Source organism: Pristis pectinata, chromosome 22 (assembly GCF_009764475.1).
Source record: "Pristis pectinata isolate sPriPec2 chromosome 22, sPriPec2.1.pri, whole genome shotgun sequence".
Taxonomy (NCBI): Eukaryota; Metazoa; Chordata; class Chondrichthyes; order Rhinopristiformes; family Pristidae; genus Pristis; species Pristis pectinata.
In genome coordinates, this window is record NC_067426.1 from 15,421,586 (window position 1) to 15,448,237 (window position 26,652).

The 26,652-nt window shown below is 40.7% G+C and overlaps 1 protein-coding gene across 3 annotated transcripts in view; it reads right to left on the reverse strand.

The window, feature by feature from the left end:
* cep85 (centrosomal protein 85) overlaps window positions 1-26,652 on the reverse strand; it is a 78,654-nt gene that overhangs the window by 11,692 nt on the left and 40,310 nt on the right. For 2 of the 3 annotated variants that reach the window (XM_052036227.1, XM_052036228.1), the window contains 8 exons: window positions 26,046-26,163; window positions 25,088-25,273; window positions 21,084-21,236; window positions 19,617-19,771; window positions 15,235-15,352; window positions 5,180-5,230; window positions 4,696-4,803; window positions 854-1,079 (listed from right to left, as the gene is read on the reverse strand). In XM_052036227.1, coding sequence (XP_051892187.1) covers window positions 854-1,079; window positions 4,696-4,803; window positions 5,180-5,230; window positions 15,235-15,352; window positions 19,617-19,771; window positions 21,084-21,236; window positions 25,088-25,273; window positions 26,046-26,163 — 1,115 coding nt within the window. Of the gene's footprint in view, window positions 1-840; window positions 1,080-4,695; window positions 4,804-5,179; window positions 5,231-15,234; window positions 15,353-19,616; window positions 19,772-21,083; window positions 21,237-25,087; window positions 25,274-26,045; window positions 26,164-26,652 lie in introns of all 3 variants that reach the window. The other variant, XM_052036229.1, reaches the window with a different exon arrangement.

The following is a 26,652-nucleotide window of genomic DNA, read 5'->3' on the forward strand; positions in this document are numbered from 1 at the left end:
GTAAAATGAGGATGGGTCTGGACAAAGTGCATAATGGGAGGCTGTATCCAGTGATGGAGGGGTCAGAGACTATAGATCAGGCATAAAATAACTGGGAAAAGAATTAAGAGTGACACGAAGAAAAATTCTCACACAGTGTGGGGTTGGAATCTGGAAATCATTACCTGCAGATGTGGTAGAGGCAAGTTCCACTGCGGCCTTCAAGAGGGAATTGGATAAATATATTAAGAGGAAACATTAGGAGCCAGAGAAGGGTTTGGGGATGGAACTAACGATTTGGACTGAAACTTCTTGTGCTATAACAATTCTATGATAGGATCATTTTTCACCAATGCACTAATCTCCTCCCTTACTAAGTGTTGCACCGCCCCCTTTTCCTTTGTCCTTCTTAAATGTCAAACACCCTGGAGAAATTCATTCCCAGCCCTGATCACCCTGAAGACACATATCTGCAATAGCAACAAGATTACACCCATTTATTTCAGGACGTATAACACACAGAGGCTGGTTTACAATGCATGTTACCCTTATAATCTCTCTTGGTCTGCTCCATTTTAACACTATACAAGGGTACTACCTTCTCCACTCCTAGTCCTTTTTGCAACCTTAATACTTCTATCTATTAACATATGTTGGTGCCTAAAGACAGTGCCACTTCAGTTTAATCCTCCCCACTCTCAGACTATTACAATAATAAAAAAAACTTCCACTTCAAGCATTTGAAGTTTTGCTGTCTCGTCTACTAATCTAATGGCAAAGACCATGATATTCTACCTGACCACTTTCAAATATTAACCAACTGTTACAGGATCGCATTGATCAAAGAGAGTGCAAGGATACATGGGGTGCTTACATTGTATGCCAAGCAGGAGAGAGAGGTTAGGATCTTTGCCTTGGGTCCTCTGTGTAAGGATGTTGCAGATTGCTTGTAGATCATGCAGACTCCTGGCCAGCTCTCTGTGTAATTTCTCTGATAACTGCATGCACTCCAATGGTAGTTGCTTATTTTGGTCCAATTGTCCCAATTGCTCCTGAAGAGTCAAGTTCTTTTCAATAAGTTCCTGATTCTGTGCAGATAGCTAGAATACAGAGTAAAACAATACACCAAGTTATACTTTTATACATCCAGTTTTATAAGTGGTTCCCCAACTGGTGTTGAAACCTGGCATGAAACTGTACCTGCTTTCATTATTTTTATACAACCATGATCTGTAAAAATTGTTGCTAGTAGCATCTGAAAGTACCAAGATCAGAATTAAAAGGGTCTCCTCCCACCAATGAATTTCCTCCACCACAGGAAAATGCTGATTGCCACTCATCTCTATTGAGCAGAAGGCAACCAGACCTCACACAATATCAAATGACAGTGCACAGTTCTAGAGGGGATTTACACCAATGATTAAGGAAGCACAAATACCATTTTCAACTTTCTATCTGTGACTTTATTCAGCATTTAGACAAGTTACGTCCTTATTATTTGCTGAATCAGAAAAAAATGTGAAGTCAAGTAGTGTCCAGCTGCATACATTGCATAAGCAACTTTAATGCAAGTTTTTTTTTTAGAAACCATAAGGCAGCATTCTATCATTTAAGAATCAAGTTTATAGTGGTCGAGTCGCTGGATTAGGAAATCAGAGCACTGGACTAATGACCAAGGAACAGAAGTTCAAAACCCATCATAACAGATAAAGAATTTCAATTTAGTTAATTAAATAAATCTTGAATTAAAAGCTACATTCATTTATGGTAACCATGGATCTCTTGGATTGTTGCAATTACCCATCTGATTCACTTATGTCCATCAGGAACTAGATTTTGAAGTCTGCAACCCAAGAACATTCTATGGCTCAGTGCTTCTTCCAGTTTTGTGGAGCAAGGTATGAATAGTAAGGACATTCCCTCCCAACTATATAATAGGATAATCACCTCTGGTTCTGTCATGTCTGGGGATGATGCTGTTGGAGTTTGGAACATTGGCTGGTGAAATTACAACACAGGATTACATGCACATTAAACAACCAAGGTAGCATGTAATAGAAAAAACTAAGCAATCCCATAATAAACAGACTGAAGTTCTGTAGCTCTACTACAACTTTTCAAGGAATGGTGATATACAATTAAAGGTGGTGGCTCCATGAACACCTCAGTCTCATTGAGGTGTATGGAAATGAATTGCCAGAGGAAGTGGTTGAGGCAGGTACAATAGTATCATTTAAGCAGCACTTGGACAGGTACATGGAGGGGCGGGGCTGAACGTAGGAAATTGGGACTAGCTGGGTGGGCACTGTGGTCGGCAAGGACTGGTCGGGCTAAAGAGCCTGTATCTGTGCTGTATTGCTCTATGACTCTGAGGGTGCAGCCAGTTCAGCACTCCAGTCTTACACTTATTTCCCCAACAACTTTGCAATCTTTCAAACTCTATCTGCATTGCAATTGTTATATTATCTATCTTGTAAGCTGTGATCGTTTCTGTCACTGTTGTATTTTTTGTTTGTGAAGTCAATGAGCTATGGGCCTCAATAAAAAAAAAATAAAATCTCATCTTGCCAAGTCTTGGTAAAGCAATCACCTAGTCTGGGTGTCTTAACAGGTCAGAAGTGACTAAGAATAATACAGGCATTACCAGTGACGTCCGCATCCTGAGAATGAATTACACTTAGAGATAAAAAGAGATTCAAACAGTAATATTCCAGTTCAAACTCACTATCAGAGTATCAGTAGAACCACTGGCTCAGGTGGTTACTGAGACTTGCACTATCAACAGCCTTGCCCAAATCAGGTTTGCGTCTTTACTTTCAGTAAGCAATTTATTTTGTACAAAAAGAGTACAATTTGCAATATTAATGTAAGAAGCATAATTAAGATCTGCCATTGGAATACAAATCCTTAAAGGTATCAGTCCCATCAACTCTAGGTTGGCTTTGAACAGGAAGAAGCTATTCATACTTTGATTGGATCAGTGCTGCTTTTTATTTGTTCCCATTATCTACAGGGTAAAATAAGGTAATAACTTTATTATCTGGCATGTGTCAGAGTTAACAGGTGACAGTTAATCAAAAGTGAGTTAATCAAAAGTGGGCTAATCAAAGTAGCCCATGCACTCCCTTCACTCTGCTTTTCTGGTCTAGCCACTTCTTCAACTCTTCCCTGACTCTGATTAGGCCATTCTCTCCTTGCCACCTGATGTTGGCCTGGCTGCTCCCTTGGCACAGTATCAATGTCAGCCTGAGCTTTTCCCCAAAAATGTAATTCATTCTCAGGATGTGGACATCACTGGTAATGCCTGTATTATTCTTAGTCACTTCTGACCCGTTGAAAGACAACCAGACTAGGTGATTGCTTTGCCGACACCTGCGCTCTGTCCTCAATGGCCACATAGAGCTCCTGATCGCAACCTATTTTAATTCCCCTCCCCATTCCCACACCAACCTGTCTCTCCTCAGCCTCCTCCACTGCCAGGGTGAGACCAAATGCAAACTAGAGGAAAAGCACCTCATATTCCACCTTGGTAGTCTACAACCCAACAGCATGAACATTGAATTCTCTAATTTCAGGTAACCCACATCCACTCTGTTTGTTTCTCTCTCCTTCTGATCCACCCAGGTTCCCTCACACACCCTTCCTTCCAACCTCTGCCTGCCCCCAGCCCTGTCATCCAGTTTCTTTCCCCTCCCCTACCTGGTTTCATCTGTCTATCACCCACACACTCAACCCTCTGGGTCCCCTATCCCCTACTGTTCCCATCTGTCCATCATCCCTCCCTTATCTGGTTCTACTCATCACCTTCCTTTCTCATCAGATTCCATTATCTGCAGCCCTTTGTCATCACCACTAGTCCTTTCCCTCCCCACCTGGCTCCATCTGCCAATCAACCCCTCCTCACCTGGATCCACCTATTGCTTGCCAGGTCCTGCCTCACTTCTCCCCTTCACCTCTTTATACTAGCCATCTCCCCTTTACACTCTCAGTGCTGATGCAGGGACCCAAAACGTCAACTATCGCTTTGCCTCCACGGATACTGCCTTACGTAATGAGTTCCTTCAGCAGCTCGTTTTTGCTTGTAAAAGACAATCACATTAGTGAGTCTGGAGTCATATTTAGGCCATATCAATAAGGATGACAGATTTCCTGAAAGATATTAATAAATCAGATGGTTTTTACAACAACCTTGGATTCATGGTTGCTATTACTGAGACATGCATTTTAGTTTAAATTCCAGATTTAATTACTTGCATTGAAATTGGCCCTAGTGGGATTCAGGTTCAATGTTCCAGAATTCTGGCTATGAATCCAGAAAATTAACTATTACAGTACCATACACATGCAAATTGACACAAGGCCACATCGACAGTGTTATCATGTGGCACTTACTTACCCACAACTTGTTTAGTGAAGTTCAATTTGGTGTTTGTCAGAACCACAATCTTAAACTTTCTCAAAACCTTGGCTCTTTTGTCCTTGTTTGGACCAAGTTCTGATGATCATCATAAATGATATCATGACAATGTTTGATGACGTACAAATCATTGAGGCCTGATAAAATTTAAATCAATGGATATAAGTGATGAAATTGTCCGGGCTTGAGCCATGCCCACACAAAGAAAGATGGCTGTGGTTACTGGAAGCCACTCATTTCAGTACCAGGATTTAATCTTATGCGACCCGAAAGCCAATATTAGCTCCCTCATTTCTCACCTCTTTCATGGCCTTTCTCAATAATTGTGATCCATTCTCTTTCCCTGACAGTTCTTCTCGAAGACCTTGACTTGTCCCTTCTTCCTGTACCACCCGTTCCTCCAGGACCTATGGATCAGTGCAGAAAATGGAAATGAACATGTTTTAATGAGCTCCATTGTCATGTGCAACTATTCTCAAAGTTGTTAGTTACTGGCAATCCTGGGCCATTAGAATGGTAGGTACTTGGGTATATTAGACATGCTCTCTAGATATATGCAAATCTCCAAGCTTTTCTGAGTGCAAGTACACAAGTTATGGAATAACTATCCATCTGATTGAATTCAGAGTAGTTTTGTGCCTGAAATTGGAACTAGACTTCCCATTTGGAAATTCATCCCAATATTCTAGGCTGGTATTCAATACAATCACAGATCTCAAAGTGGTGTCATTTAATTTCAGAATTGGGATTTTACACAGGAAAGGGGTTTTGAAGTCTCCTTACCTGTATTTGTGAGGCAAGTTGCTCCATTTTCTTTTGCTGTTTATCAATAATCTAAGTAAACAAACAATTAAAAACAATATCAGAAAGGAGCGTGATTTGTCAAATCTTCAAATCACTTTACATAAGACCATTTCATTATAAACACCAGCATATCAAATTCTCCATCTAGATTTGTAAGCAGAACAATAAAGCACAGACAGAAAGGTCAATAAATTTGATAGTGATTATATACTGGTACAGGTCCTTCCCCACTTATGAATGCCTGACTTATGTATAGATCGTATGTACGAATGGGCACTTGGGAGGTCAGCAGGGTGGATTTGCCGGCTGCTGCAGGCATCTTCTGCTACATGGGAACTCTGTTCGGGGCCATAGTTCCAACTTGTGAGCTATTCAGCTTATGAACAGTTCTCAGGAACAGAACTCTGTTGTAACCAGGGTAGGACCTGTATTTACACCGTAACCTAGATCATGGAGTCAGCATTATACAGCGGGGAAACAGGCCCTTTGGCCCAACTCGTCCATGCCAACCAAGTTGTCTACCTGATGAAGGGTCTTGGCCCGAGACATCGACTGTTCATTGCCCTCCATAGATGCTGCTTGACCCGAGTTCCTCCAACATTTTGTGTATTGTCTACCCGAACTAGTCCCATTTGCTTGTGTTTGGCCCATATCCCTCTAAACCTTTCACATCCATGTACCTGTCCAAGTGCCTTTTAAATGTTACAATTGTACCCACCTCTACCACTTCCTCTGGCAGCTCATTCCACATACCTACCACCCTCTGTGTGAAAAGGTTGCCTCTCAGAACCTCTTTAAATTCTCCTCTTGCACCTTAAACCTGTGCCCTCTGGTTTCAAACTCCCCTACCCTGGGAAAAAGACTGTGACCATATCTATGCCCCTCATGATTTTATAATTCTCCAAGGTCACCCCTCAGCCTCCTACACTCCAGGGAAAAAGCCCCAGCCTATCCAGTCTCTCCTTGTAACTCATGCGCTCCAGACCCAGTAACATCCTTGTTATCTTTTAATGCTGGATTTTTTTTTCTTTTGATTGCAAGGTCTCTCCTTCAGCTCTGGCAAAACATCCACCCAAAAAAACATATCCTATAATTTTCCATCAATAGACAGGGCTGCTGTGTTCTATTTATAGCCATGCCACATAAGGGATTACTAAAGATTACAAGGAGGACAAATCCGATCAAGGTAACTATTATCCAAACAACAGAAGATGCTGTTAACTGTATTATCATGTAGTACTCGCTCTCTAATAACTCACTCAGTTTGGGTTTTGCTTGGACCACATGGCTCCAGAACAGAGCCTTCGTCCAAAGATGTACCAAAGAGCTGAATTCCAGAGGTGAAATGAGAGCGCCCTCAACACTAAGGCAACATTTCACAGAGTATAGCTTCAAGTACTGGTAAAATTGTTCACCAGACATGGAGGAAAACATTCCAATGGCTGGAGGTATAACTCACCCGAAGGAAGACAAATGTGGCTGTTAGAGGGCAATCACCTTAATCCCAGGACCTCACTCAGAGCAGTGTTCTAGTCCCAACCATCTCCAATTGCTTCAGTGACCTTTCTTCCATAACGTCAAAAGTGGGGATGTTCATTGATGATTGCACAATGCTCAGTTCCATTCACAACTCCTCAGAAAATGAAACAGTCCATGCATACAGTCTAAACACCTAATCTGGACATTAGGTGGCATTACCAAGTCCTCTTATGATCACCAACCTGTGGTTCACCATTCCAGATGGAGCAGCCATATACATATTGTGGTAGTAAGAACATATCAGAAAGCAAATATAGGGTATTCCTGCATTACAGCAGTTCAGTTAATGGAAATTTGCAAATGGAATTCTGGAATTCACAAATCACTACCAAAAATTTGAGATACAAAGTAAAAATTCACTGATGGAATTTGTGTAAAAAAATAAACAAACAAAATGAGAAGGGAACAACATATTTTGTCAACATTTGTCAAATGTTCACATTACGGAAAATTGCAATACAGACTGTTTTCTAGGATCGCAATCCCTTCATAATGCAGGGGTGTATAATATTCTCTGCCGATGACTCACTCCTACAGCCCAATGCCTTCCCACTATCCACAATACAGGGACATGACAGAATACTTTCCACTTCACTGAACGAGTACAGCACCAACATTCAAGGTCAATGCCATTGAGAACAATGAAGCCCATCTACTAATCTAAACATTTATGGCTTTCACCACCAGCTCACTGTGGCATAAAAATGCATAGCAGTTACCCTCTTAGAAAATACCAACAGCATCACCAAAAACACACAACATTTACCACCAAAGGGTATCAAGCACATGGGAACACCACTTATTGCAGGTTCTTGTCTAGGTTGCCTTGGAAATGCATCAATATTCTTTCATCGCATCTGATTCAAAGTCCTGAAACACCCTACCAAATACTATCATGGGAGAACCTTCACTAAAAAGACCACAGCTCTTCAAGCAAGTGGTTTACTGCCACTTTGAAAGACTACAGTGGATGGGCATTAAATAATGGCTTTGCCAGTGACATTCACATCCTGAAAATGCATAATGATTTTTAAAAAAAAAGCACAAATTAGATAAAGAAAATGGTGGGTCATGCAGCCCAACAAATAGGCAGGAATGCAAGAAGCTGCAGAGCAGTGGACTCAGCCCAATACATCACAGGCACATCCCTCCCCACCATCCATAGTACCTACATCAGGCATGGCCTCAAGAAGGCAACATCTATCATCAAAGATCCCCACCATCCAGGCTATGCCATCTCCTTGCAGTTACCATCAGACAGGAGGTACAGAAACCTGAAGTCCCACACCACCAGTTCAGGATTCTGTGTGGTAGATGTGGTAGGCTGCACTACTTCCCTTCAATCATTCCGTTCTTAAGCCAACCGGAATAACACTAATCACTACAATATAGCAACACTATGACCACTTCGATTGCTTTGCACTAAAATGGACTTGGTTTTTTTGTTCTAATTGTGATGTTTCTTATAAAAATTGTGTATAATTTACATTTATCATTTCTTTTGTGAATGCTGCTTACACAATGCTATATGCCTGCAATGTTGTTTTTCATTGCACCTATGCATACTTGTACATATGACAATAAACTTTAATTTGAAGCATTCTGGAAGACAAAACAAATGTAGCATTGCATCTATTTTCGACTTGGAGTGTTGCTCTGTACACCACAGAAAGAAAGAAGAGCAACTTTGTAGAAGGTGCAGCACAGATTCACCAAGATGCTGCCTGTGGCAGGAGATACAAATAGATTAGAAAAACTGGAAATTTATTTGCCATAACACAAATTATGGGGCAAAATTACATAAGTATTAAAAATAATAAATTAATAGGTCAGCTCAGATAAAAATAAAATTATTTTTAGTAGTTAATCCAAAGACCTGGACTAACAATCCAGAGACTCCAGTTTAAAATCCCACGGGATTTGGAAAAACAACTATTCTCAGTAATAATAACAGTAAAACCACCAGAATGTCATTAAGAACCCATCTCTTTCAGTGGAAGAAATCTACCATCCCTAGCTGGTCTGGCCTGTATCTGACTCCAGACTCATCCCACATGGTTGACTCAAACATCTTCTGAAATGACCCAGCAGCCAGTTGTACTGCTATGTTCAAAGAGAAAGAAAAAATGTAGGATCACCCAGGGTCCACTTCAGTACCTAATTCAGACACAGCAAAGTAAATCCCAGATCAAGTGAACCTGTTAAGTCCTTCTAACTGGTTTCTGAATTGGGAGAGCTGACTCACAGGTGTGTTGAACAAGAGACTAAGTACTGAAGGACACAGCTGCCAGACTGGGTCTGTGGCAGGTTAGGAATGAACCAGCATGAGAAAACCCTATTTGACCATGCCCTCACAAATCCACCTGTGGAACAAATGTATCTGTCCACAATGGCACCGATAGAAGTGATCATCACAGTCCTTCTGGAAACAAAGTTACATCTTCACACTAAGGGCACACGGCAGTGTGTTGTGCAGCACTATAATTGCACTTAATGGGACAGACTCGGAACAAATACAGAAGCTCAAAGTTGGGCATGCACGAGTTACTGTGGACCAACAGCAGTTTCAGAAATATACACTACCACAATCTGTAAGCTTATGGCCCAGCACATCCCTCATTCTACCATTACCATCAAGCCAAGAGATGAACTGAGTGCAGAAGAGCATGCTAGGAGCAGCCTAGTGGGGGTGCAACACAGCACATGTACTAAAGAGCAAAACTACATACACTATACAGAGCCAAGTAATCGCACAACCAATGGATGAGATCCACATCTAGTTGCAAATGTTGGAGAATAATTAAATAGCCAGTGGGGTGATGCAGCTACAAGAACATTCCCAACATCAACAATGGCAGAGCCCAGCACGTGAATGCTAGAAACAAGGCTAATGCATCTTAAACCACATTCAGCCCAGAGTTCGAAATGGATCCATCTCTGCTTGCTCCTGACATTTTCACTATCACTCTGAGTGTCTTCATCCAATTCAGTTCAAAAGAATGGCTGGAAGTATTGGATACAGCAAAGGCAATGGAACTTGTCGACATTCTAGCTGCAGTACAGAAAACCTGCACTCTAGAATGAACTGTACCTCTAACCAACCTGTCCCAGGACAGTAGGCACACTGGCATCCACCTAACAATGTGGAAAAATTGCCCAAGTACATCCTGCTTACTTATTTATTTTCCAATCAGCAGCCAAGCAATTGATGGAGTTGTCGATAGCACTATCCTGTGGTATTTACTCACTAATACCCAGTTTGGATTTCTCCAGGAATGCTTGGCCCTGGTCCTCATCACAGCTTTGGACCAAAGAGATGAATTCCAGAGGCGAGGTGAGAGTGACTGCAGGTGAGAGTAACGTCGAGGCAGCATTTGACAGTTGCTCTCAAAAATCTACCTGTGGGGCAAAAGCACCTGTCCACAATAGAACTGACAGAAGTGACCACCACAGTTGTCCTGGAAACAAAGTTCCATCTTCACATAAGGACACACTCCAATGTTGTACAATACTACAATTGTGTTAAATGGGACAGAAGTCACTTGGTGTCAAGTGAAAAACAATCTCCAATGGTTGGAGTCATACTTTGTACAAAGGAAATGGCTGTGGCAATTGGAAATCAATCATCCCAGTTCCAGGACAGCACAGCAGCAGCATCCTCGGTCCAACCATTTTTAGTTGCTTCATCAATGACCTTTCCTTCCAGAAGGTCAAAAGTGGGGATGTTTGCTGATTGTACAATATTCAATTCCATTCATAATCAGTCCATACCTGCAAGCAGAATGACCTGGACAATATTCAAACATGGGCTGCTCAGTAGTAATATTTAAGCCATCAAAATGCCAGGAAACGAGCATCTCCAACAAAACAAATTCTAATCAACTATCCTTAACATTCAAGAGCATTACCACTGCCAAGTACCTCACCATCAACATCCCAATGTCAACAAAGCCAAGAAACTCAGCTGGACCAGACACAAGGTTACTGGTTGAAACAGAAATTGTCAACATCCAAGATTAGATCAGAAACCAGGATGAAGAAAAAGATATGGGAATGGGATAAGTAAATGCAAGGACTTTTAATTTCTGTGGAAGATAAACTGCAACACAATTTTTACATTTTAACTTTACATGATTTAAGTACTTCCTCTTTTTCACTCATACCAACCAAGCTTTCTTTTTTATCTAGGGTCAAAGACATCCAGTCCTGTCAATTTTTTTCTGGAAATCCCTTCCCAAAGCCACTCTCTCTTCATTTCGTGTCTAAAATCTACTCAAACCCATTTTTTTTAAACTTACTGTTCACCTTCTCATGACCACTGCCATTAATGGGTCAATACCCATTCCATATATTCATTGTAAATTTCCATGGGTTAAATCTTTAAATCATGCAGCTTTCTCAGCAAAATAACCACCTGATTGGACATCTATAATGTAAAGTGAATTTGCACTAGTCGAAAATCAATGTGGGGCAAAAAAAGCAAATATAATCCTTCTCACATGTTCCAAGTCTATTTGCGAAGATCACAGACCGATAGAATAAAGCATTGGCCTATTTTTCAGCAAACGATTGTTAAAAGTTACCTTAGTTGTACTTGGATTTAAATGTAATCATCAGGGGGCTGTTAACAACCAGGGAGGTGGGATCAGAGAAGGAAGTCTTGTCCACTGAATAATCCGCATTGTAAATAAAATGATAGGTGATTTTATTTAATTGTGATATATAAATTTGGGGCAAGAACAAAGCTCAACCCAGCCTGAAGCAGTTCTTCCTGCTTCACACCCTATTTAAACAAGTGGAGAACTGATGATGCACTAAACCTCAGATGTTGCATGAGGGAAAGTGGCCCAAGCTCAATACAATTCAAATCTCAAGTCAGAAGATTGGTTGGTCGTCTTAATTATGCAAGTGTTAGTAAAGTTTCAGAGTCTGACCCAGCTTCAAATATTCTTGAGTTGCTCTGTAGTTTCTAGTTAGGAATAGTCTGATCACTATCATTTTTCAACTATCTGGCTGCTTGGAACAATCTAGAAGATAGAGTGGGGTGGTGGTAGTGTAGGCAGAAGCCATCTGTTATTTAGTAAATGAACATAAAAGAACAGAAACCGGAAAACCACAGGAAAACAAATCTGTTTTAAGATTCAGTGGAATAAAAAAAATCTAAAAAGGGGTAGAACAAGTCCATAAAGTCTTGATTTCAAAATAAAAGGAACGGGGGGGGGGGGGGGAGAACTTGTGCGAGATAACATATTTGGATTTCAATATTGGATTCTGCCCTACACCTGAATGGCTAGTGTCCTTTAAAATACCAAATAGCCAATGCTGGCCAAATCTATGACCAAACCAGAAGGGGGCACAATATCAAAACATGCAATATCCTAAAAACACAAAGGTTGAAAATGATATTGAAGAAATGTGACAAATGTGAAAGATGACTTCAACAAAGCAGCCCTGCCTTAAAGGGTAAAACTAAAAAGAATTCAAGAGCAAAGTTCTAGGTGTTCAGATATGCACATTTTGAGAAGTAAAGCCTGCCAATAATCCCATAAAACGAATGCACCAAAGGTCCCACATTTTACAAGTGGGTCAAGAATATATTATCTTGGAGGTAATGCTAAACCTAACAGGACTAGTTTGGCTGCAATTAGAATCCTAGAGTCTATTCTAAATGACCCAGTTTGGTAACTGTGACAGATTGTGCAGAAGTTAATGAAGCAATTTTACTAAAATAATCTTGGGATGCGTTTCCATTTATAAGCAGACACCGAAGAAACTGGTTCTTCAGAAGAACAAAGTTCAAAAGAGATCTGATGGAAATGTTGAGTGATTTTCCACTTTCAAAATGCTGAAGCCCTTAATACTACCTCCCTTACTATGTCTGTCCCATTCAATACTGTATATACCTTGTCTATAACCACATTAGCATCATCCACCTCTTCTGTGCAGACAGCTGTAAAGTATTCACGAAGAACTTTATCCACATTCTTTGACTCCACATGTACATTACCTTTTGGGCCCCAACAGGCTCTATCCTTTCCTTGGTTACCCTCCTATCTCTAAAACATATTTGGATTTCTTTTTATTTCACTTTTGTTTTTCTTGCCATAGCCTCTCTAGGCTTTCTTAATTTCCCTTTTATTTTCATCCTATACTTCATGTATTTAGCTTGGTTCTCTACTTGGATTTCAGTGTTTTGCACATGCTTCCACTGTTTTTTTTTAAATGCTCATTTTACTCTCAGTGCATTTTGTTATCCAGAGGCCACCATGTCTATACTTTTAACATTGACTGTATCCTAGTTAATATCAGGGGCACTATTAACTGCCCAAGTGCTTTACACTTTTCAGATGCTTGCCTGGACTGTTTGGAGGTTTATGCTACCGGCAGTGTTATTGCCCTTTTCAATGTTTTACTTCAACTCATATTGCTTCATTTTACCATCTTTCTAATGTATCAGCCCTTCACACAGCTGATTTCTTTAGCCAATATTGTCATTTCCCCAATACTGTTCCATTCTATCTTTTAAAAACATGTGTAATTGCCAGTCATGTGCTACATTAAGCCATGTTTCAGTCACAGCTAAAATATCTTATTTTCATGTGTCTGTCAGTGTCTTCATCTGTCATGTGCACTAATGCCAGTGCTTTGAAGTATATATTATTAAACATGGCTAGACTTTTATGTCTTTCTTCTAACCTTTGTTTCTCTGCCCTTCAATCTTACTCAGCCACTTCCTGCTTTCCAGTTTTGCTTTTGAATCCAAAGTTCAGCTTCCATCCCTATGTCAAGCTAGCTTAAACCCTCACCAACAGCACTTGCAAACTGCATGGAAGGAGATTGGTACCCATCTTCTCCACAACCAGCACAATGCCCTAAGAATTGAAAAGTTCTTCCACCTGCATCATTTCTTCAGCCACTTGCATTATCCTTTTATTTCTATACTCACTGGTGAATTATACAGGGAAAAGTCCAGAGAATACCAAATTAAAAAGAATGAAATACTACTTTGATATTTTGCTTCTTAATCTCTTTCTAACTTCTTAAAATACGGTGGCTACAAGAGTATGTCAAATATCCTGCAGGGAGTGACTCACTTCCTAATTATGCAAATCCTTTCCGCCATTTATAAAGCATAATTCAGGAACATGATTGAATACTCTCCACTTGTCTAGAGGAGTCTGCTCTAGAAATAACTGAACACAATAAAGCAGCTCACTCGATTAGGACCCCATCCACCACCCTGAACATTCGTTCCCTCCACCATAAGTACATCATGAATGCAAAATCCAATGTAGTCACTTCCCTGTTCTACTCTAACAGCATCTCCCCAAACCACAACCTCTAACAGAGGGCAAAAGTGGAAAGTGCACAGAAACACCATCAATTACAAGCTCCCGTCCAAAGTCACACACCATCCTGACTTAGAAATATAATCATTGCTGGACCTATATCCTCATACTTACTGGCCAGCACAACTGTAGGAGTATCGTCACCAGAAAAACTGCAGCAATGGAAGATGACATCTCACCATCACTTCAAGATCAATCAGAGATTGTCAATAAATGCCAAATACCGTCTATAAATTCGCAGATGACACCAGTGTTGTTGGTAAAATCTCAGATGGCGACGAGGAAGCGTACAGGAGTGAGATAGATCAGCTGGTTGAGTGGTATCACAACAACAACCTCACACTCAACATTAGCAAGGCCAAGGAACTGGTTATGGACTTGAAGGGGAAGTTGGGAGAACACATACCAGTCCTCATTGAGGGGTCAGTGATGGAAAAGGTGAGCAGCTTCAAATTCCTGGCCGTCAACATCTCGGAGGATCGATCCTGGGCGCAACACATTGATGCAATCACAAAGGTGGCACGCCAGCGGCTCTACTTTGTTAGAAGTTTGAGGAGATTTGGTACATCACCAAAGACTCTTGCTAATTTCTATAGATGTACGGTGGAGAACGTGCTGACTGGTTGCATCACAGCCTGGTATGGAGGTTCCAATGCACAGGATCGCAAGAGGCTGCAGAGGGTTGTAGACTCAGCCGGCTTCATCATGGGCACAACCCTCCCCACCATCGAGGACATCTTCAAGAGGTGGCACCTCAAGAAGGTGGCATCCATCACTAAATACCCTCACCATCTGGGACATCAGAGAGGAGGTACAGGAGCCCAAAACCCACACTTGATGATTTAGGACAGCTTCTTCCTCCCTACCATCAGATTTCTGAACAGTTCACGAACACTAGCTCGTTATTCCTTTTTTTGCACTATTTATTTTGTAATTAATAGTAATTCTGTCTTTGCACTGTACTGCTGCCACAAAACCACAAATTTCACATCATCTAAGACAGTGATAATAAACCTTATTCTGATTCGGAGATGCTCACTTGCCCCAAAGGAATAAAAAATTATAGCAAATTTACTTCAAGCAGTAAAATGTGGACTTGTAAAGTAAAACTCTGGGCAAGCTAATAGTGAAACAGTGAATGCTCACCTTCATGGCTCGTTCATAATCTCCTTTGAGGTTGTTGCTCTCACACTTCAACTTCTCTACATCCAAGATAGGTAACCGTACACCATCCTCCAGACATTTTGCAACTTTCTCCTGTAGGCTGAAGGGAAGAGAACAGCATTGCACGAAATCACATTGACTGACTTCATGTTAACATCAAATGTGAAGGATAGTTGATATAGAAATGTAATCACCTCAGATGTTCACATTTGTGCATATTAAAGTGTACTGGTGATTCTTCTAGGGCGGTGAGTAATCAGCAATAGAACATAACAGCACAGCACAGCACAGGCCCTTAGGCCCACAATGCTGTGCCGACATTTTATCCTACTCTAAGGTCTATCTAACCCTTTCCTACCACTGTTACGGACTCAGTGAATGTCCCTTTAAGATAGAGAGTGTGTGTGTATTTGTGTGTGTGGCGTGCTTACGTCAATAGAAGATAAAGGACGTAATGACGTTGTTGAAGAAGTTAGAAGAAGGAGAGAGAGAGAAGGGAGAGAGACACCAGCCTGCTTGTTTTCTCTATCGATGGATGAGAAACAATAACTGTGTTTGCCACTGAAATCCATGTATGGAAGTTGGAAGTAATCCGGTGGAGTTCACTTTGTCGCTGACCTGTAGAAGGAAGCAGGTATTTGTGTGTGGACGACCACGGTTCGGATGCTTTTCGGGGTGAGGAAGTCACTACCGAGTAAACACTGAAGTGTCGTTTGGGTTCCATCGTGGAACATTTGGATTTCGTATGTACTCTCTCTATGTTTTTCTACATCTACATCTTATCTTCAGACAACGGTGGTTGTTGAAGAAGCCCTTGCTCATGTTTCACCTTATGGCTTGCGGAACTGAACTTTAAGAACCATTCTGGAACTGGAAGTTTTGGACTTTGTCACACACACACACACGAAGAGTTTAGTTTTGGGGTTAACGTTCGAGGTTTAACATTTTTGAATTCTAACATACTAACATTTTTACTTTTATTTTACGTATTATCATAAGTAGTGATTAATAAAATAGTTTTTAACACTGAATCATGCTCAGTGTGTTTCTTTTGTTGCTGGTTCGTGACACCACATAGCCCTCCATTTTTCTATCATTCATCTGGCTATCTGAGAGTCTCTTAAATGTCCCTTATGTATCTGCCCCCACAACCTCTGCCGGCAGTGCGTTCCATGCACCCACCACTTTATGTGCAAAACTTACCTCTGACATCCTCCTATACCTTCCTCCAATCACTTTAAAATTATGCCCTCTTGCGTTAGCCATTGTCACCCTGGGGAAAAAGGTCTCTGACTGTCCACTTGATCTCTGCCTCCATTCTTTTTGTAGACCTCTATCAAGTCACCACTGATCCTCCTTCTCTACAAAGAGAAAAGCCCAAGCTCACTCAAACTACAAGGCATACTCTCCAATCCAGGCAGCATCCTGGTAAATCTCCTCTGCACCCTCTCTAAAGCTTCCACATCCTTCCTATAATGAGGCGATGCATCTGGTCATTTGAGAAGACCTGTATCGCTATAACATAATCCTACTTACCTGGGGGATAACATAATAGTTTTCCTCAGAATAATCCAAGGGCTATAAAGAGTTAGCAATTAATAACAGTTGATTTCTGAACTACATTAATAGTAAAGTAGGTGTTGATAGCAGGATTCCGATGCATGGGAGGACGTTGACTTGCATTGGTTGGAATACTGATACACAGACTATGACAGGTTATACTCTGCTCACAAATGTGAACTTCTAGGCGTGTCACCAGAAGACATTAGCGACTGTCAGGATCTATGGGCTTTCAGATTGCCATTTAAGGAAACATGCTTTAGCACCGATGTACCTATATTCTGATGGGCCTTGTATCAAACTAGCGGAGCCTGTTGCCATGCACAACACTCAATAGAACTCAGCATTCCAGCAGAACCTCCTGACCTTTCCATCAACAGACTGCTTCTGCTATCGGCAATCTAGGCAGCGCTGACCTGAATCCGTACACCTGGACTGCAGGAATGGGAGGAGCATCTAGGAAAGACACCGGGAACAGGGGTAGGCTCACTCATTGAGAGTCCATGAATGGGAATGTTGGGGATGAGACAGGAATGGAAAATGGCAGGGAAGAAGGCAAATCAATCCAAACAAAACAGTCAGACAAATTATGTTGGCATTTCTTACTGGAATGTTTTAACATATGTTACGGACTAGGTTACTACTGGTGAATGTCCCTTTAAGATAGAGCATAGTGGTGTGTGTGTGGCATGATGATGACAACAGAAGATAAGGACGTAATGACGTTTTTGGAGCAGACAGTCGGAGTCAGAGGGGGGAGGGGGGAGGGAAACCAGCCCGCTAGTCTCTATCGATGGATGAAAAACAATAACTGTGTCTGTCACTACAATCCACATATGGCTTTTTGGAATAATCTGGTGGAGTACACTTTGTTGTTAACCTGTAGAAGGAAACAGGTATTTGTGTGGACGGCCACAATTTGAATGCTTTCGGTGGCAGGTGCTTCGGAACAAAGCGGTGGAGTAGTCACTGAGGTGTCGTATGGGTTCCATCGTGGAACATTTGGATTTCGTAAATACTCTCTATTTTCTCTCTGCGTTTTGTCTTCAGTCAATGGTGGTTGTTGAAGAAGCCTTTGCTCACGTTTCACCTTACGGCTTGCTGAACTGAACTTTGAGAACTATTCCTGGACTTGGGGTTTGGGAATTTGCCCCACACATACTTTGAGTTTAGGTTTTGGGGTTAATGTTTAAGATCTAACAATTTTACTTCTAACACTCTAACATTTTTACTTTTATTTTTCTTATTATCATAAGTAGTTATTAATAAAATAGTTTTTAACACTTATACATGACTCAGTGTGTTTCTTTTGTTGCTGGTTCGTAACACATAGGACGTCAGGAAATCAATTTAAAACTGAGAATCTGAATTGAGTTTTTAAAAACTGATAAATTAAAAGCCAGCACTAATAAATTAAAGTGAAGCATAGATTGTTGCAAAAATCCAGCAGTTTCTCTAACATCAATTAGGAAAATGGGAAAGAAAAACCCCATTTGATACCCAAGTCTGTGTCTATATGTAACTCAATTTAGCACTGAAAAAAACTTACTGATTTCAAAAACTGCTGCAAATTAGTCTTTAAACCCTCAGAAAATATATTTATTTGTGCCCTGGAAGCCTTTGAAAGAGAGCTTGCACATCCAACAGAATACTTAGGTTCTCATTCAACTGATAAACGGACAATATATTAGGATGATATCTTTATTGTTCAATATTACTTTGGATTGGAGAGAGAGATGATAGAACAATTTTTAACAAAGGGCTTTTCAATCTATATTACTCCTTTCAGGACATACATGTTTTACAGCCAATCAAATATTTTTGTGATGTAATGAGTGCAAAAGAAAAATTTGATTGTTAACTGTCAATCTTACTATACAATAAAATACAATACTATGTGATACCCAGCTAGGACTTTCATTCACCCCTTATTCAAGGTGGCTTGCATTTAACACAACAAACGTCAGACTGATTAGTCAGTAACTTACAGGCTCATTCTTATAAGTTTTTTTTATGTATATATTAGGTTCCTTCCTGCTCTGAAGACTAATATCACTCTTATTTTTTTTTAAAAAGGACACAGCTTGCTTTTGCTTTTAGTACCCAATTTTAGTGAGTGGTGACATTTAAGGGATTCATCAGGGCTCAATGACTGGTGACCGAGCCTTCAAGATACCCTAATGAGATCTATGCTGAGTAGGCCTGAACTAACCAAGCAGCATGCTGAAGTTTGAATTAAGAAAGAATATGGTGCCCCACATTACGGCATGAAGCAAAAAGAGGCATGTAAAGAAAATTAATGGTGATTGAAGTAACAAGAGATCTATACTATTAATAAAAATCCTGAATTACTAGGATACAGACCCAATGCAGGCAAATGAGTTGCCATAAACGTGTTGGCTGAAGAGCCCATTTCTGTGCTGTACAACTGACTCTACTTAGTGACTTTTCCTTTCCCAGGAATAGTCATTCATTTTGCAGTTGTTATACTTAACTTTTCAGGATTTTCTGATGTTTGCATAAGTGGAAACAACACAAATGCTGGAAATCCACAGCAGGTCACTCAAAGAGAAATGGCAGATTCAAATATTGAACGGGGTACCATTCTACCTTCGGCTTCTGTAGCAGATTGCCTTACTCAAATTTTCCAGTGTTACACTACAGAAGACTGACCAAATGATGGCCGGAGAGTGAGTGGAAAATGGTCCAGTTTTGTGAATTTCAGGCCACATACACATTTCTGATTGACCCCCAGGGCAACAGTAGAACAGTAAATGGAAGTGCCAGCCAGCAGGTTACTTTACCCATGAACTGTGGAGACCAGCTCCATCTCCTTCTGTTTTTGATTTTCCAGAATGTTGTCTTTTTCCCTGCAGTGAGCACGAGCTTCCCCAAGCTTGGCCTCTAGATCCTGCATTGTGCTCTGTAGCAGTTCAGATTGCATTTCTGCATCCTTCAGCTGCAAAACAGAATATTTGATACATAATGTCACCAGGCATCAGCACAGTCCACTCACAGGCATAGTACCTGCATAAGTTCCCCTTAGTCAGCCCATGGATGCCAATGCCCAAACACTGCCTCAGTTCATTCAGCACAAAGTCAAAAATCAAACAAAACACTATTTAACTGAAGTGCAAATAAAGGCTGCATTTAGTTGGTAAAGGCAGGATTGTGATTAAGGTAAAAGATGTGGAACTAACATAGGTATCTATGGGATTTATAGAATAAAACTCCTTGGACATAAGTTTTTAGTGGCTCCAGACTTTGCTGTCCAATCACTTTATACTGAGGTGTACCTTCAAACCTTATATCTGACAGTGACTGAATTCTCAAGGGTTGAGAAACGTTTTGTTTGGTACATCGCCTGCGTGTGTGCGTGTGCATCTCTCTATCAGACACAGAGCCCTACATAAAAACTGCCTATTAAAAGGCTAGAGAGGACCTATTGATAGTCCATAGTTCCACAGTGCTCAGTAAGGGAGGGTACTTAGTTGAGTTATCTAGCAGTACATTTTGCCATTCTTATACTGTAGCCAGAGGCAAGTGACTGAAAAGGAGAGAAGTCAAAAGTGTATCATAATGCTCCAAAACAAAGCCTGCACATATAATGAGACCATGACAAAAACCAAAAGGAGAATGGAAGCTCTGCTGTTCGCACATTGTAAAAACGCTGGTGAAACACTATTCGTTAATGCAAGTTGAAATCTATAAAAAGAACATTTCCCCCCTGCAGATTTCAATTCTGAGCAATCACTGAAGCTCAATAATCTAACACTACAACATAAAGAAACTATTAGCATCTTGAAGAGCCTGTCCCTCAACTCCATAACAGCACAGAAGCCAGACCTCATGCCTGTAAGAATAAGCCTGGGAAAGATAAACATGCATTAGTTCAGCAAATCATCAACTCTTCAAATTGTTCCAATGCACTTTATAAATCAACAATTTTTTGCTGAAGGACAATGCCAACAATCATTTAAGAAAAAAAATCTTTCTTGGTGCTAGTTAGGTGAGCAATGACAGACAAAAGACTTGGAGACCTCCTGGTTCCTCTCTAGTGTCACAGGATTTTTCAAAAAGATGGGGCCAAATTCAGTATTTTACTCATTATACCTATTACAGAGCCATATTATCACTGTGGGGTAAAGCATGAAAATGGTATTTCTTCTGGTGGGTTGTGTAGCGTATCTCTGTGCTCACCATCCAAATTTGTAAAACTACAACCATGAATGAAAGCTTTTAATTTGCCAACAGCCCATGGTCAGTCCCACCTGTCGGCTCTGCTTCTGATAATCATCCAGGGTGGGCAAGTCTGCTAGGTACCGCTCCAGAGTTTCAATTCGTTGTTGCTTCTCTCTGTTCTGCTCTGCCTCCTTCTGACACTTCCTCTTCAGGTTGTTGATATGTTTGTCACGACCTCGGACCTACAGCAACACAAGCCAGAACACTGAACGTTCCAAGCAAGTTTGATTTGTACGTACAGCAGATAGGAAAAGGGATATCGTTTACTTTCTCTCGTCAATCCTAAAAGCATAGGAACCATTTACAATTCACTGCCACCCTGACTAATTGAGCAAATTAGAAAAAAGGTGGCAAACATGATGTGGAAATGCTAAACCAGGCAGCATTTTTCATGCTAATTCATGGACAAATGTGCACTTATATTGACACAATGGTACTATCGAGGAGACATTTACATCAGTTGTGACAGGTGTGACTTTTGTATTTTTAAAATTTGACAACATGCAAGGGAATTGGTGATCACCCTCACAGGTGATCACCATATGAGTTACCACTGGGGTGAGCTGCATTCAAAGTTTAAAGGAAAACACATGCAATGTGAAGTTACTCTTGTATTAATCCCAAGATCATTACAGTTTTGAGGCTGTATCAATGCATGTTATTTTGTAGTATATAATTCTTTTGCAGTTTCTTGTAATGTTTTATATCTTTTTTAGTACCTTATATAATGTTAGCTGTAGCATTATAGCTGTAGTGTTAACTTAATTTTAGAGAACGATATCAAAAAGAGTAAAAGTCCTGGGCTGTGCTACCCTACAAGTCTTCAATAGATTTACCCCACTCAGACATGTTCAGGCCAAATTCAAAGAATAGAAACCCCCTGTACATCTCCCCTCACGTCATCTCTCACCTCATCTCGTCTACAAGACTAACCTTTGGCCTCCACAGCTCTACATTCGCTAAAACCAATGAACAACCAACTACCTTGAGTGGTCCTCATGTTAATTAATTTCTATCTTCAGGCACCAGCCCTCCCAATTTCAACTTTGTTATAGAAGGTTTCAAAATAGTGGTAGTGAGATACAAGCTGGAGGCCATCAGCAGGAATATAGAAACTGACATTTAACAAACTGAACACAACTGTGTGTTATAACTGGCTGAGCTTGAAACCACGTGTCTGCATTATCACTATTCCCACCTGTTTCCATTCCATTACACAATGTGACTCCAACACTATTTTCTGCTGGAACACTCATCTCTACTGTTGCTTCCTCTAGACTTTTTAATTCCATTGCAGTCTTGTGTGGTCTCCCTCATTCTATTTATCATTGAATATAGAACAGGACAGCACAGGCACAGGCCCTTCGGTCCACGATGTCTATGCCAACTTGCCATTCTCCCTCGAGTCCGAGGTTTCATTTTTTTTTTGATCAGTGCGCCACATGGGATTTAGTCAAACAAAAATACAAGAAATAAGAGGTGGCTATTAGGGCCGTAATGACTGCTCTATCCTTTAGTAAGGCCGTGGCTCATCTTTTACCTCGGTGCCACTTTTCTGCAGGAACCCCATATCTCTTGAGTCCCCTAATATCTAAAAATATATTGACTTCTGCCTTGAATATACTGAGCAATCAAGTCTCCATAGCCCTCTAATAGGTAGAAAATTCCAAAACTTTACAACATCCCGGCACCATATCGGCATAGCTAGCAGAGATGCTGCCTCAACTCCAGTGACCAGGTTCAGTCATGATCTCTGGTACTGCCAGTATGGAATTTGGACATCCTTCCTGTGACTGCATGGGTTTCTCCCGGGTCCCCCCTTTTGCTTCCACATTTCAAAGACATAGGTAGTGTTGGTAGGTTAATTGACCACTATAAATTGCCCCCGTTATGCACGAGTGGTAGAATCTGGGGAGTTAATGGGACTGGGGGGAGAAAAGGCTACAGTGTAAATTAGTGGGAGAATAGGATTGCTCTTTGAACTGACATGGATTTGATAGACTTAATGGCTTCCTTCTATGTCATAAGGAAATACGGAAATAATATCGATCTCCGTTCTGAATGATTGATCCTTCATTTAACACTGTGCTCCCTGGTCTTGGCCACCCCAGCTCGAAGAAACATTATCCTTGTCAAAGCCCTTAAGTCATCATGTTTCTTCAGAAATGGGGATATTTGCTGACTATTGCGGAATATTTAAAGCTCTTCAGAAAATGAAGCAGTCCACACCTACTTGCAGCAAGCCCTAGACAAAATTCAGACCTAGAGTCAGAGTACTACAGTACAGAAACAGGCCTTTTGGCCCATCTACTCCATGCTGACCTGATCATCTGCCTAGTCCCATCTACCTGAACCAGACCATATCCCTCCAAACACTTTCCATCCACGTACCTATCCAAACTTCTCTTAAATATTACAATTGAACCTGCATCTACCACTTCTGCTGGCAGCTCATTCCACACTCGCACCACCCTCTGAGTGAAGAAGTTCCCCCTCAGATTCCCTTGTATCCCTTTCACCCTACACCCATGTCCTCCAGTTCTAGTCTCACACAACCTGCAGGGAAAAAACCTGCCTGCATTCACCCTTTCTATACCCCTCATAATTTTGTATACCTCCAAGATCTCCCCTCATTCTCCTGCACTCCAGGGAATAAAGTCCTGACCTATTCAACCTTTTCCTTTAATTCACGTCCTCAGGTCCTGGCAATATCCTTGTAAATTTTCTCTGCACTCTTTCAAGCTTATTGATATCTTTCCTGCAGGTGACCAGAACTGCACACAATACTCTAAATTTGGCTTCACCAACAAAGACCTGTGCTAACAAAGGAAAAGTTACATTTGTGCCAAAGTTCCAAGCAATGACCATCTCTAACAAGAAAGTGACTGACTGACTACCCTTGATATTCAATAGCCCAATCTCTGTTGGGTGTTCCACCACCCCCATTTACCAGAAACTCAACTGGATTAGCCACATAAATAGTACAACTTATGAGAGGTCACAGGCTAGGTATCCTAAGGAGAGTGATTCACCTCTTGACACCTGAAAATTCTTCTACATCTTCAAAGTACGAAGCTTGATGCAATATCCTCCCTACATCTGGATGAGTGCAACTTCATCATCATCCAAAGCAAACCACCCACTTGACTGGTACCCCATTCACCATCCATCTCCTGTACAAAGTGCTACAGTATGCATAATGTACAGAATGCCCTGTGGCTACTTAAAGATACTCCTTCAGCCCCTCCCAAATCTGTAACCTCTGCCACCAAGGACAAAGGAAACAGGACCATAGGAAGTCCTCCAAATTGTACAAGATATATAGTCATTTTAGTCATTCCTTCATCATCACTGAACCTAAATACCACAACTCCATATTCGCAGCACTGAAGGAGGACTGCAGTGGCTCACCACCCACCTTTCCACTATTGCAAAAAAAAACACAATAGCTTGAAATGGATTATTTTCTTTTATTTTCCACTGACTTTACTTTCAAATGTTACATGTATACCTACCACAGTCAGCTTAAACTAGTCTTTGAAAAAGCTCATAGCCAAGTGTGCAATGAATTGAAAGTACTGTTCTTATCTGTGAATTAGCCAAATCAATGCAGCAGTGGGTCTCTGCTATTTGAATTCCATAACATGTGACTAGCACCACCCAATGGCAAAGGATAGAACTGTGCTTGTTTAGTCAGGGTTCCTGACTAGGTTTCTGTAAATTGGAAAACAGCCAACACATCTGTGGTTTCTGCCTGCAATGCCAAGCAAATTAAAAACAAAGCAAAAACAAAGCAAAGACAAAATACGATTTATCCCACATGCGTCGCAAACTTGCAAGCATTTATAAACTGCATCAAAACACCATCATTCTATTTGGTGTTTTGATGGGGTCTTCAAACAATCCAAAAAGTCTTTGAAAACCCACGCAATTTCACAATGAAATTAGCATAGAAGTCTGATTAGTTGATGGGAATACCCAAGCCTCAAGAGCCACCCACCACCCACAGGCCATACCATGTCCCCACACTTGCCTTTTCTTCCATTCTCTTCATATCATCTGAGTGCTTCTGTGTATTTTCTCTGAGACTCTCATTCAATCGGCGAATCTCCACTTCTGCTGTTGCTAGTTTTTTCTCCATCTCCGATTTCTCATTACCCAATGCCTCTGTATGTTCAACGTAATGCGCCCGCAAGAAAGCATTTTCCCTTAGAGATTCCTGTAAAACAGAAAGAAACCCCTAATTTATGATTTTTGTTTACAAAGAATCCTGCACAGATTTGATAAAGTGGCTCAAGAAATTGAATGACCAAGTTTAATTGCAAATGTACAAAGATATAATGTGGTTATTGATGATTTTAATTATGGGTAGATACATTGTATTCAACACACACCATCACAAATGAAGAAAGCTGGAAACACTTGGGTCAGGCAGCATTGATAACTCATTGTTCTTTGGTGAATGATAATTCATTGTTCTTTGGTGTTATTGACATCACTCCACAGAATTCCACCTGACCTGCTGAGTATTTCCAGCATTTCAATTTTATTTCAGATTTCCAGCATCAGCAGTTTTCCCCAACTCCTCATACTCTTTTCTAGATTCACACGAGAGAATTACATTGTCAGGCAGTGACTTTCCTAAAACCAATTGTGAAAAATATAGCACTTATGATGGGGAAAAATGCCTCCTACTTATCTATTAGATTATATGCAATACAAAGTTCAAACGCTTTCAAAATTTTCAACATGAACTGCATTTCATTTCTCCAAATTTTCTTCTCATTCTCCTGAACTTCAAAACTTACCCTACGTGTTCTTGAACATGTGTCAAATTCATTCCTCATTTACACCTACTCCAATTCATTCTTTCGCAGGAACTCACCTTTGTAAGTCTCCCCTTCCCCCTACACTTTTTCAGCCTTGCAAAATCCAACCCGTATTGTGGACTTCATCTCTTAATTTAGATGTAATCACTTAAACTGTAATACCTGCAGTCGGAGTATACAGACATCACTGAGTGGAACAGCACGCCCTAGCAGGGCACTGTGCATCTGTAACTCACTCTCCCTCATTTTCTGCTCCAGTTGACAGATCTGTTGTTTCTGCCTATAATGCCAAGCAAAGGAGGAATGACAAAATGTGATTGATGCTGCCTGTACAACATTGTTTAAAAAGTTCAAACTCAAGAATATTAGACTAATTGTTTTTTTTCCTTTCAATAATGCATGCAGCTAATTGGGCTTGCACAATACTGATATGAACATTAAAATGGAAATCATTGTTAGTAAAGGCAGTGTTAGCACATCTCGAGATCAGTAGTGAAAATTACTTAGCCTGGTAAAGCCCAACCATTTCCTGCAAGAATCTCTATTAAATCTGGAGTAATTTCAATCAATTTCCAATATCTCAAAATATGCCCAAAATATTACTCACTCTGAAAGACCATAGGTAAATCTAGTGTGAAAAGTGGAATGGTGATGCAAGTGTCAGATTGGGGATTTGGGAAACACTCACAGTTGGGACAGTAGCAAAGGCTTTCAATCAGCATCTAGATGTGCTTGATAGGTACCAGTAAATTTAACCTTACTGTGCTTA